This window comes from Nannobrachium achirus (assembly GCF_963921795.1).
Source record: "Nannobrachium achirus genome assembly, chromosome: 9".
Taxonomy (NCBI): Eukaryota; Metazoa; Chordata; class Actinopteri; order Myctophiformes; family Myctophidae; genus Nannobrachium; species Nannobrachium achirus.
Window position 1 is genome coordinate 62,375,213 of NC_137818.1, and position 14,345 is coordinate 62,389,557.

General features: G+C 43.9%; 2 protein-coding genes across 9 annotated transcripts in view; one reads left to right on the forward strand and one right to left on the reverse strand.

Moving 5' to 3' along the window:
* Positions 1-14,345, forward strand: part of LOC308291166 (uncharacterized protein) — a 184,640-nt gene that overhangs the window by 12,166 nt on the left and 158,129 nt on the right. The window lies entirely within an intron of this gene.
* Positions 12,580-13,494, reverse strand: LOC308291782 (tRNA (guanine-N(7)-)-methyltransferase-like; the record flags this gene model as incomplete). Its single annotated transcript, XM_080733915.1, has 2 exons — positions 12,580-13,291; positions 13,490-13,494. The coding sequence occupies 2 exons, from the start codon at positions 13,492-13,494 to the stop codon at positions 12,580-12,582; spliced, it is 717 nt and encodes a 238-aa protein (XP_080590041.1).

Genomic DNA, 14,345 nt, shown 5'->3' on the forward strand with positions numbered 1-14,345 from the left:
GGACATTTGTAACTCAAATTTTGCTTCTGGGGGGTCCCCGGAACTAAATATTTTGAGATGGGGGTCCGTGGCCAAATTCATGTCATTTTGGGGGTCCTTCACATGAAAAGGTTTGAGCACCACTGACATGGAAACATGCATATCTTTTAAACCTTAGAAGGATTTAGAAGCCATGTATAGAATCGGGTCAAACATATTCAAACTCAAAGACTTGCACACATTTTCAAGATTTTTCAAAAATAGCAGATCTACAAGCTCGCAGCGCTGTGAGCTTGTAGATCTATTATTCTTTCAATCGTTAAAGCACAACATAATGCGTTTCCAGTCTAAATGGGTTAAACCTCCTCCCCCTATGAAGAACATTCATGGGGGGCCCGCAGTGAATCCTTGCGCCCAGGGCCCAGAATTTGGTGCGACACCCCCTGATAGCCTCACTCTCACATTCTGATTTCTTGCCTTCCTGATCTTTCTACATATACTATTCATAAAACTATGAATATATCAACTATTCAGTACTTCCCCAAAACCCGCAAATAAATCCCTGATAGGCTAGCATTGCAGAAACACGTTCCTGTCCCACAGGAATCTTCTCTCTACCCTTCTTGGTCTGACATTCCAAGTTCTTCTCCTCGAACCCTTGGATCATCATTTGAGAGCGTTTTCTTTCTTTTAGCGTCCCTTGAGGAACCCATCCAATATGGCGTCTCCTTTCTCCGTCAGCCAGTATCCCGCCATAGCAGCCACGCCCCCGATGAAGATGGCGGTGAAGACCATGTCGCCTTTGGCGGAGAGCGTGGCGAGTGCACAGATCACCACCCCGAAGAACATCTGCTGCAGCACCAGGACCTCGTCTTCTGGGATGTCGTCGAAAAGGCCCTTGTCTGGATCAACTGAGGGGAGCAGAGTTTACCGACAAAGTCTGGAAAGTTATCGGCGGTTTGGGGAGGAAATAAACTCATTTACAAGTAACATCTTTACTGCAACGAGAAGGAGATTTTAGGATAAACTTTAGATCAACTGAGGGGATGAAGAAAGCAGAGTTTACCGGCAAAGTCTAGAAAGTTATCTTTACTGCAATCGAGAAGGAGATTTTAGTGTGTACAACACGTTTTTTTTCACGTATTCATTTAATATATCGTCGTTGTCGGGTGGAAACCTTGTATGTCCAAAACCGTTCGTTTTGTATTTATCATCTATAAAATGTACTAAACTAGTGAAAACAGCCGATCTACAAGCACACAACGCCTCGCAAGTACATTTTATAGATGATAAATACAAAACGGTTTTGGACATACAAGTTTTCCACCCGACAACGACTATAAATATAAGGTGCTGGGAGTGAAAATTATAATGTAGGGGTGCCTCGGATTAAAAAAATATTCATGGGGTGCCCTGAGACCAAAAAGTTTGGGAACCCCTGACACAGGGCTTAAGTGGTTAAAGTACAACAACATCTACACTCAGAATATACACAGACACAGCCTATAGACAGGGTTGTCAACATTGGACTGTCAGAATCCAGGAGATTTATTTTTGGGGGGCGCGCGGAACTCCCCAACCGGGGTCTGGGGGGTCCTCTCCCCAAAACGTATTAATAGATATTTTTTCCTGTGTTCTGTTGAATTTTGTGCATGTTTGATACATTTATCAGGCTTACTTTACTAGCATGGGTACAATTTCAGCCTTAAAATGCCAAATGTTGTTGTACAGATTTGATGACTGAAGCAAAAGGACATCTTTAATAATGATTTCTCATCTTTAAGTCATTACTTAAGTGAATATCTGTATGATCTTTCTTGCATGCATTGCCCCCACCCTTAAAGCGGGGGGTCTGGGGGTCCTCCCCCAGAAAAATTTTAACATAGTAGATGTAATTTCCTGTGTTCTGGTGAATTTTGGGAGTTTGATACAAAATCCAGGAGAAATCCAGGAGATTTGCCAATCCAGGAGACTCCCAGGAGAGGGGTTCAAAATCCAGGAGACTCCTGGGAAATCCAGGAGAGTTGACAGGCCTGCCTATAGATACTGTGTATAGGTCATTACATTTTTCTCAAAAGGATTTTTGTTTTTACATTGTGAAATGATTTAAAAAATGTTGCCAAAAAGAGAGAGAGAAGGGGAAAAAAATGCTGACATTGACGTGACTCCTTTCTAAATAATAGGACTTGTTATTGCATTGGGTTCCGCCCTCTGTTCAACTCAGTGAGTTGAGAATGGAAACACTGCCCTCATGTGGATTCTTTCATATCACACTGTAACACTGTTGGTGAACAAACACTCGGTGGGAAGGATTCCTGTCACAATATAGAGCCGTTTAACACTGTTACTGAACAAGCACTCTATAGCAATGATTACTGTGACAACGTGGAGCAGTTTAACCCTGTTAGTGAACACACATACTGTATATAGAGGAGTGAGGCAGCAGCAGCAGCAGCAGCAGCAGCAGCAGTATGTTGTTTCTTCACAGAGTGGTTGACTTCCTGGTGTGTCAGGTGACTCACTGGGGGGGAATTCCTTGGCTTGGGTTGGGTGCCCCCTGTTGGGTGTTGTTCACTGGTTTTATTTCACTTGCCACCACCTAGCTCCAGTGGGTTGAGGGGGGCAGCGGCCTTCGGCCGCTGCCTGGGCTCGCAAGTCCGGCTTGGTGCCGTCCCCCCACCTCGGCGCCTGACTCTGGCTGGAGCTTTACAAAAAAAAAAAAGCCAGCTGCTGAGCTGACCTGCGCAGCGTGCGTGTGTGCGTGCGTGCGTGCGTGCGTTCAGTGCTTGATTGATTGATTGATTGAAGGCTTTATTAGAAGTTTGCATAGGAAAATGTACAGATTCATGACGGTACAGTTCACTGGTACAAGGTCAACTAAAAGGAAATCCAATGAATTGAAATAGGAACAGCTACAGTCTCATGAGAGTACAGTTCACTGGTACAAGGTCAACTAAAAGGAAATCCAATGAATTAAAATAGGAACAGCTACGTACAGTCTCATGAGAGTACAGTTCACTGGTACAAGGTCAACTAAAAGGAAATCCAATGAATTAAAATAGGAACAGCTACAGTCTCATGACAGTACAGTTCACTGGTACAAGGTCAACTAAAAGGAAATCCAATGAATTAAAATAGGAACAGCTACGTACAGTCTCATGAGAGTACAGTTCACTGGTACAAGGTCAACTAAAAGGAAATCCAATGAATTAAAATAGGAACAGCTACAGTCTCATGACAGTACAGTTCACTGGTACAAGGTCAACTAAAAGGAAATCCAATGAATTAAAATAGAAACAGCTACAGTCTCATGAGAGTACAGTTCACTGGTACAATAAAAGGAGCTTTATTTATTGAATGAATTATTTCCCTGTCTCCACAACAGGCCAAACTGCGCCGCCACTGACTGATACATTGCGACCGTCAGGACGCAGTTACTATCGAAACCTCGACCAACTGTCTGTCTGTCCGTCCGTCCGTCCGTCACACTTCCACCCATCGATTCTCACATGGCCCTCCTCTCATCCTCTCAAATCACACAAATCGGTACACACTTGCTCTACGCTCATGTCATCAACATGGATCTGTCCCATTTAGCGCCACTTTCAGGCCGATTTTTTTAAACACATTTTTGGACACTACTCCTACAGATTTTGCCCTAAAATCAATACGCAGTATATATTAGGGAGTCAATTATTTATTTATTTAATTAATTAATTAATTAATTAATTAATTCCCTGTCTGCAACACTGGGCTCACTGGTACTTTCCCCCGACTGCGTAGGCTACTGATTATTTAATTAATTAATTAATTATGGCCCCGCCCCCTGCATTGGCTGGGCTCACTGGTACAATTAACTTTCCCCTGACTGCGTAGGCTACTGATTCTTTAATTAATTAATTAATTAATTGCCTCCTCGTTAAGAACCCCGTAAATTTAGGCAAATTCATTCTTTCATTCATTCATTCATTCATTCATTCATTCATTCATTCATTCATAAATAAATAAATAAATAAATAAATAAATAAATAAATAAATAAATAAATAAATAAATAAATAAATAAATAAATAAATAAATAAATAAATAGCGGGGGTCCCCGAGGGTGTCATCGCGTGCGGGGCGGCAAGCCTGATTATTATGTAAATGAGGCTGCATTAATTATGCTAATGAGGTTGGGGGCGTGGTCTGCATTAATTATGTAAATGAGACTGCACAACATGCATTCGACGCGCGCGTCTTGTTGCTAATTAAACGCGAATGCAGGGGGCGGAGCTAATTCGCCTAATTATTCAAATTGGGGGGTGTGGTCGGCATTAATTATGCAAATGAGGTTGGGGCGTGGTCTGCATTAATTATGTAAATTAGACGCACGCGTCTTGTTGCTAATTAAACGCGAATGCAGGGGGCGGAGCTAATTAGCCCAATTATTCAAATTGGGGGTCGTGGTCTGCATTAATTATGCAAATGAGGTTGGGGGCGTGGTCTGTATACATTATGTAAATGGACAGCACAACATGCATTCGACGCGCGCGTCTTGTTGCAGGGGGTGGAGCTAATTAGCCCAATTATTCAAATTGGGGGGCGTGGTCTGCATTAATTATGCAAATGAGGTTGGGGCGTGGTCTGAATTAATTATGCAAATGAGGTTGGGGGCGTGGTCTGCATGCATTATGTAAATGAGACGCACGCGTCTTGTTGCTAATTAAACGTGAATGCAGGGGGCGGAGCTAATTAGCCTAATTATTCAAATTGGGGTTGGGGTGTGGTCTACATAAATTATGCTAATGAGGCTGTTAAGTGGCGTTTCCCAGCGCGTAAAAAATGCAGACGACCGTATGTAAATGAAGGGGAGGAGCTTAGTCGACGTATGCAAATTGGGGGCGGGGCATGGTTTGGAAATGCGTTTGGGTATGGTTCGCATACATTATGCTCGCATACATTATGCTAATGAGGGCGTAAAGGTGGGTTTCCCAGCGCGTAAAAAATGCAGACGACCGTATGTAAATGAAGGGGAGGAGCTTAGTCGACGTATGCAAATTGGGGGCGGGGCATGGTTTGGAAATGCGTTTGGGTGTGGTTCGCATAAATTATGCTAATGAGGCTGTTAAGTGGCGTTTCCCAGCGCGTAAAATATGCAGACGACCGTATGTAAATGAAGGGGAGGAGCTTAGTCGACGTATGCAAATTGGGGGCGGGGCATGGTTTGGAAATGCGTGTGGGCGTGGTTTGCAGACATTATGCTCGCATACATTATGCTAATGAGGGCGTTAAGGTGGGTTTCCCAGCGCGTAAAAAATGCAGACGACCGTATGTAAATGAAGGGGAGGAGCTTAGTCGACGTATGCAAATTGGGGGCGGGGCATGGTTTGGAAATGCGTGTGGGCGTGGTTTGCAGACATTATGCTCGCATACATTATGCTAATGAGGGCGTTAAGGTGGGTTTCCCAGCGCGTAAAAAATGCAGACGACCGTATGTAAATGAAGGGGAGGAGCTTAGTCGACGTATGAAAATTGGGGGCGGTGCATGGTTTGGAAATGTGTGTGGGTGTGGTTCGCATAAATTATGCTAATGAGGCTGTTAAGTGGCGTTTCCCAGCGCGTAAAATATGCAGACGACCGTATGTAAATGAAGGGGAGGAACTTAGTCGACGTATGCAAATTGGGGCGGGGCATGGTTTGGAAATGCGTGTGGGCGTGGTTTGCAGACATTATGCTCGCATACATTATGCTAATGAGGGCGTTAAGGTGGGTTTCCCAGCGCGTAAAAAATGCAGACGACCGTATGTAAATGAAGGGGAGGAGCTTAGTCGACGTATGCAAATTGGGGGCGGGGCATGGTTTGGAAATGCGTGTGGGCGTGGTTTGCAGACATTATGCTCGCATACATTATGCTAATGAGGGCGTTAAGGTGGGTTTCCCAGCGCGTAAAAAATGCAGACGACCGTATGTAAATGAAGGGGAGGAGCTTAGTCGACGTATGAAAATTGGGGGCGGTGCATGGTTTGGAAATGTGTGTGGGTGTGGTTCGCATAAATTATGCTAATGAGGCTGTTAAGTGGCGTTTCCCAGCGCGTAAAATATGCAGACGACCGTATGTAAATGAAGGGGAGGAGCTTAGTCGACGTATGCAAATTGGGGGCGGGGCATGGTTTGGAAATGCGTGTGGGCGTGGTTTGCAGACATTATGCTCGCATACATTATGCTAATGAGGGCGTTAAGGTGGGTTTCCCAGCGCGTAAAAAATGCAGACGACCGTATGTAAATGAAGGGGAGGAGCTTAGTCGACATGAAAATTGGGGTTGGTGCATGGTTTGGAAATGCGTGTGGTCGTGTTGCGCATACATTATGCTTGCATACATTATGCTAATGAGGGCGTTAAGGTGGGTTTCCCAGGGCTTAAAAAATACAGATGACCGTAGTGAGCATTCGTTCCACGAACGCATTCATTCAATGAATGAATGAATAAATAAATAAAGTGCACGTGCACACACGTGCGTGCGTGCGTGCGTGCGTGCTCGCACACACGCACGCACGCACGCACGCACGCACGCACGCACGCACGCACGCACACTTTATTATTTATTCATTCATTCACGCACGCACACACGCCTGCACACTTTATTTTTTAATTAATTCATGAATACAGCCTGCGATATGCGTGAAATCTTGCAAGCACATTCCCACTAGGTCAAGGAACAGATGCCTCCCTTCTCACATTGGCCTGTTATAGCGCCACCAGCGGGTCAACTTTTGCATAACACATTTTTGGAACAAAATGCCTCAAATCATGCATGCAGCTAATTTCTGTCCTGATCTGTTGCATCTATTTCCTCTAGTAGGCTGCTACCATTTCAAAATAAAACATGTGTTGAATGATCACTTTACAAATATCCAATACAATGACTCTTGTTTTGAAATGTCCACTGGTATGACAGGAAGCTATGACAGGGCCCCTTAGTGCTGCTGACGGAACACAGGCTGAAGAGACGTTCTGAACTTCTTCTGAGTAAAAACAACACTCTCGGGCATTATGGAATATAAAGTTTCAACACACGACTTTGGGGAACAGTTAATATTTGCCATGCTCTCTAAAACCAAGACAATGTGGAATATGGAACAAAACGTGCCCAACTGGTCTTGTTGTTGTCATCCTCCTTACTTTAGCAGGTGAGTTAAGTAATTAATATAAATAATGCTGGTTTGCAGTGATGCATCACTGTCAATTAAACTGTGTGCTGTCATTAATGTAGGCCTAGTTGTCTTAATGGATGATATTTATAATGCTGTTTTGGAAAAACGGCGTGGTGATGTTTGTAGTGTGAAGACTAATGTCAGAGTTGTTGTGTTGGAGTGCCATAGGGAAGAGTTCATTAGCACCAGAGAGAGATGGAGACAGTGAGACACTACTTGGTTGGGCTACATATTGTCATGAATTAGATGGCGAGTGTGTAGATGTCTTCTGTTGGAGCCTGGTGTCCAAAAATGTGTTTTGCAAGAATGGGCCTCATGGTGGCGCTAGAAGAGGGCCATGTGAGAAATAGACTTGCAAAGATGTTCACGATTTTTCAAAAATAGCAGATCTACAAGCTCACAGCGTGGCACTCGGTGCTCGAGTCGCCACCCGTCACCGAGTCGAGCAAGAGTTTGGGTCATGATAGTCAAGCACCGCATCTGCCTCTGCCTCCTGGCTCTGTTCGCGATGCTGCTGTTGTTGGGTGTGATTTGTTGCTGGAACAAGCAGGATGCTGGGGGTGAGAACGTGTTGCAGGATGTCAAAGCTGCAGGCGAAGACGAGCAGGTCATAGAAGTCAAGGACAGCGATTTTTCCTTCCTGAACGCCGCTTTCACGCTACCACGCCAGGAGGCTCAGCGCTTTTATAATTTCAACTACCTCATGGATCATCCTGACAAGTGCACTGGACAAGACGTCTACCTCCTGATCCTGGTGAAGAGTGCGCCAAAGAATGCAGACCGGCGCGATGCCATCCGCAGATCCTGGGGAGACGAGACGTTCATCCAGCTCTCAAAGGGAGTGACGGTGAAGCTGCTTTTTGCCTTGGGCGCTCCGACCGGGGATGGAAGCGCCGGCGTTCAGGAGGATCTGCGCCGCGAGGACAGCCTCTACGGGGACTTAATCCAGCATGACTTTCATGACTCATACCGGAACCTAACCTTGAAGTCCATCATGCAAGTCCACTGGGCTAAGGAGCGATGCTCCGGTGCACGCTTCTACATGCAGGCCGATGACGACACTTTGGTTCATACACCGAACCTGGTGGACCACCTCAGACAGCTGCAGGACGCGGCCCAGAGCAACGTCACCGGCTTGTGGCTCGGCAGCGTGGCTAAGGGCTTCCAGCAAATTTGTACTTTTCTCCGGGTGTTTCGTCTTGATGGGACTCACCTTTTTCCAGGTGTTTCGCCTTGATTTTGAGACTCACTTTTTGGGGGATTTTGGGACTCACTTTTCTCTGTGTGTTTCGCCTTGATGGGACTCACTTTTTTCCAGTTTTTGCACCTTGATTTTGGGACATACTTTTTTGGGTCGGTGGGGGTGTACGGAACTCCACAACGAGGGTCTGGGGTTCCCCCCAAAACTCCTTAAGTTTCAAATGTTTTTTTGGAGTTGTTGTGGCTTAAGAGATAAATCAAAGGTTGAGAAGTAAAAAGTCAGGGGTTCAAATCTTATGATGATCATTTTCACTGTCCATTTGAATTCTAAAAGGTGAGTTAAGTATAAAATTCCCGATATATTCTACATGCCCTCATGCCAGCATTGCTCAAATCAAAGGTTCATATACCAAAGGTTGCAGGTTCAAAGCTCAAACAAAGCCAAATGTCAATTCAAAATCAAACAACTCAATCGAAAACAAAAATCTCAAAAGCCTCAATAAAATAACCTGGATCAGGTCAAGATTGCAATGGGGTAACATAAAAGAGAACACAATTAAGCAATAACAAATCCCTCAAAAATAAACAGAAATACGAAAAGTAATTAAATCTATAATTAAATGTAAACTCCTCCCCTCTGGAGGCAGGCTTTATCTATGCTCCACCCTCTCCTACCGGAGCTAAAAGAGGGCGTGATAAAGAGGTTGGGCTGCCTCCAATGCTCCTCCCTAAGAGGGTGTGACGAGGGAGGCGGGCTGCTTCCATGCTTTTCGTGTTGTGTAGAGTTTTTGAAATGTAAACCTTTGGTTTATTAATGAAACTATAACAAATTAGCTTAAAGATAATGTATCACAAACAAAGGCTTATTTCAAAGATTTTATTCCTGAAAGAATCGTTTGTTTTGTTGTCATTAGAAAATATTGTTAAAACAACGACGGTGAATCTATTCTTTACTGTCTCTTTCACTGCCTCCTCATTGCAGTGCACTTTAAGGAGTCTTTTTTTGCATTTGCAATGCCCCTGGCAGCCTTTCTTGTAGCCACAACTTAAGGTGCCGGCAACACGAATCTGGATATTTCGGACTTTTCTTTGTGCGATTGGGGCTTGCAGCCACACGAAGCTGGAGATTTCGGCTGCTAAACTGGATCTTTTTGAAACCGGATAAACAAGTGAAGATGTACAAAAATATCCTATCCAATGGATCTGTGTATATAGGCATGAAAAACTGAGCTGCTCTGAAGACGAGCCCGAGAAGGGTCATCAAGTGTGCCCCTTGAAACTGCTTGAAAGCCAGTATTGTATTTATCATTTTAAAAATGATTTAAAATAGTGAAAACAGCCGATCTACAAGCACACAACAAGCACACAACAAGCACACAACGCCTCGCGTTGCGAGGCGTTGTGTGCTTGTAGTTTTCACTACTGTTGTGTGACAGCCTTGTATGATGAAGCAGGGCTTTACTTTGCGAAGAAACGTACACATTTGAAACTTGGAGATACAAGGTTTCTTCCCGACAGTGACGATATTTACACCCCCGTATTATGTTGGTGTGCCCATGGATTCTTGGAACATGAAAAGTGTGCCCAATTGCCCATGCAGAAAAAAGGTTGAGAAAACGCAAAACGCATCGCAGCGCGATACGTTTTGAGCTTGTAGATCGTCTATTTTGCTTCTTTTGAATGACATGTAACATTTTGATTTAATGTCAAACACATTTAGTTATATACTCATGTTAAAGCCATACTGTGTAAGTTGCCCAACTAGTGGTCATTAGCCCTATAGCAAACCGCGGTCGCGTCCGCGTCTTTCGTCCGTTTTTCGTACCTTCAGACCCCCGCGTCTGCCTCCACCTCGCTGAGATCTATCTTTTAAGGGGTCCCTTGTTCCTGTGCGTTCAGTAATTCCAGAGATACGGACTCCTTCACCCTGCCTGGTAGGCGAAATTACCTAGAGAAGGGATGGTACAAACGGGCGACAACAAATATGGCTGCCATAGCGACCCCACTTCAAGATGCGCTGTGATTGGCCGGCAGTTGTATAACCCTCGCTGTGATTGGCCGGTAGTGTGATGACGCAATTTTGGCGCGAGATCCGGTCCACGGCAAGGATCTCAGTTTACATATAGAGAAGGCTTTACAGGCTGAAATTCACGGCGCGGATCTTCTAAAACTTTTGTGATTTAATAGTTAGGAGAATTTTAAGATTTGTTTTATAAAAAAAGTTACATAGTACAACTTTAACTTAAATACAAATACATTGGACATGAAAAAAAAAATACATTTTAATACTACTATACTAGTCATTAAGCTACTAATATTGACTGAAGGAATTAAAGCAGGTCATGTTTGGAATTGTAACAGCTGAAATCAATAATATATAAATATTCTGGTATTAACCTGTGGGCCGCATTAAGTGAAGGTGGGGGCCGCATGTGGCCCCCGGGCCACCAGTTGCCCATGTATGTTCTATCTACTATTACATTCCTCTTAAAGCCGCATCCCACTTCCAAGCCCATTCACGCCCACTTTACATCCACTTCAACTCATAGGTAGGTGCTAGAACGTAAGGAATACCGCCCATAACTCTATCTCACACACACACACACACACACACACACACACACACACACACACACACACACACACACACACACACACACACACACACACACACACACACACACACACACACACACACACACACACACATTTCTCTTTCACCTCAATCGCAGTAACATCCGTATACACCACGTCATCGCATCACCAATACGTTTTATTTATTATTATTTATTTTTTTTTACATTTTTTTTCTCAAAAACTTTTTTTTTCTCAAAAACCTTTTTTGTTTCTCAAAAAATTGTTTTCGACGAATATTTACTCCTATAGACGCAACGCGACGACCTAGAGGGGAGGCCGGCGTAGCCGGCCGACCTTCTAGTGGTATTACAAATGGCTTACTGCCACGGCACCACCTGGCCTGGCATGCTTGTTGGAGCTGCTCATGGGAGCTAGATATGTTTGTGGACTCGTGTGGACCTGGATATTTTTCTATGTGGATATATGAAAATCTGGTGTCCGAAAAAGATCCAGATTTGTCTGGCCGAAGGCCATGGCTATACGGAGCTGGATTTTTCATACATCCCGGTTTTTCCAGGTATCCACATAGAAAAATATCTAGGTCCACACGAGAAAGATATCTAGGTCTAAAATAATCTGAGTCCCCAGACCTCCACTGTCTGGGAGACAAGCACACACACAGTAAAGTCTTAAGAGATATCCGGGTACCGTGTCTACACGGATCCAGTGAATCGGATATTTTTCAATGTCTTCATTTATTTATCCATTGAGTTCAATGGAGGAGTGGTGCGAGCTTGATGATTGGTCAAGCTTCACGTGACATTTTGGCTCTCCAGCCATTAAATATGCACTCACAATTTCTCAGAATTGCATCTTTCTAGTTAATATCTTCCTATCTATCTATATTTATCTAAAATAAATTAACAACACAAATCTTCTCTTAAGCCAAATTCTCATAGATTCGGGGGTCTTTCACACGATAATGTTTTGAGAAGCACTCATCCATCTATGATCCTCCCGGGGTGGAGGGTTTACCAGAACACTACTCCTAAACCCTGAAGCAGCGGTTTTCAAAGTGGGTGACGGGGCACCCTGGGGTGCCACGAGATACTTTGATAATATTTGGCATTTATTTGGACACTTAAAATATTTAGTATAATTTTAAACTTGAAGTACAAAGTTATTTTCAGTCAGTTCTAACCAAATTGGCTATTATCTCAACGTTTTCCTCACAACATAATCCTAAATCGCTATACTATGCTATAAAAATAAGGTGCTGGGAGTGAACACTATGAATATCGTCTCTGTCTGTCAAAAAACTGTGTATCTCCAAGTTTCAAATGTGTATGTTTTTTAGTCAAATAAAAGTCCTACTTCATCATACAAAAGAGTCACACAAGTAGTGAAAATAGCAGATCTACAAGCACACAACGCCTCGCATCGCGAGGCGTTGTGTGCTTGTAGATTGGCTATTTTCACTATTTTTAAATAATAACACAAAAAGAGAAGGTTTTGGACATACAATGTTTCCACCCGACAACGATGATATAATGTAGGGGTGCCTCGGATGAAGAAAATATCATGGGGTGCCCTGAGACAAAAAAGTTTGGGAACCCCTGCCCTAAAGGTCTTCAGTTGGAATCTTCTACCCTCTGGAACACAGCTAGGAAGTTCTTCCCACCACTCCTCTGCACCTTCTTTCCCTCCTCCGTGCAGGTCCCCAGACGACTGACGATGACGTCCCCGACCAGTTGTTCGTCAGGAACTCGCGTGAACAGCGGATGTTCAGTGAAGTGCTTCACCATCCAGACGTGGACCTCCTCCACATCTGTGTTGGTGTACACCAAGCCCCCTATCCTCAGAGCATAAGCGTACTCCGCCAACAGCGTGGGACTGATGATCCTCCACTTGTGCTTGGTCTTCTTGAAGTGAGGGTCGGGGAACAGGAAAAACATCTTACTGAGCTGTCCCTTAGAGAAGAAGTTGGGCAGGTACTTCATGGCGTTGCTGCGGAGGCAGGCTATGTTCTGGTAGGCCCCTGGCGTGGAGTTCCTCAGGGAGCGGATTCTGTCCTGGACATAATCTGACACTTTGACCCGGATCTCCAGGCCCAACATCAGCTGCTCTGGGAACAGTGGAGACAGTTCCACTAAGAGTCCTCCGTATCCACAGCCGATGTCTGCAAACTCCACCTGAGCCGTGGTTGTTGAACCATGGGGTTTGTCGCGCTGCCGCTGGAACATCTCTGGGTACAGCCCTGACCAGTCCATGCTGTCTGGACTCACTGGATAGTCAAACGTGTGGTCTGCCATGGGGTTAAAGTTCCAGTTAAACTGTATAACTCTATGGTTGTATGACGTAAGACATCTATGATGTCAGACATCAGTCATATCCATATTTGGGAAAATATGGCCACATTTTGTCCAACAAAACCAACCGCAACCTGAGTCACACTTGCAAATGATTGTCCGATTTGTCCCTTTTATGCCCATATATGGAGATCCCCGATGTCATCTATACCATATCTGGGAATGCCCATACCCCATATATGGACATATCGTGTCAATTCCATGTGGTCTATTACATCTATGTCAGATGTCAGTCATCTCCATATTTGGGAAAAATATGGCCACATTTTGTCCAACTTAAACAACCAACCAGGTATGGTTTCCTGTGGAAATATACTCATCTATTTCATTGCAATCCTCACTATATCACTGAATTGACCATTAGCTATTCACCTGAACAGTTTATGATGTTGTACAACATGATATCAATGGAATCCTTCACCATCAAAACATAGGTGTAAACATCACATATTCTGTATTATCATGTTTGGTTCAGGAGTTATGATGCAAAATATATGAATAAGCCTTATTCACGGCCCGCCCACTCAGCAAATTTCTCAGCATCCCCCGGGTGCTGACATCAATTTAGAAGGGGAAACTATAACAGAAATAGCTGGACTTAAAGCCAACAAATCATTATTTCGAACGGTAAAGTAAATTATAATGCTTTGTGCCTTTTACCATCTTGTGTTCTTGATCATGCTAGCCGTATTTTATACTTTACTATTCGGAAATTGCATTAAATTTGCGATTTCTGTGTTAACTCTATAGGCTATAGTAGGATTTTCCCCTTCAAAATGTGACTTCAGCACCCGGGGGATGCTGAGTGGGCGGGCCGTGAATAAGGCTAATTGGTAATGGTGGAAAGTATAATGGCTGCCAGGGGGCGCTTTTGCGATGGCTCCATATCTGAAAATGTTCAGGGCCCCACACTGTACAAGTGTACCAAATTTCATGCTTTTATGATAAAGTGAATGATTCACCTAAAACATTTTTGATTTAAACGCATTTAGTTATATACTCATGTTAACTTTATGAACCTAAATACA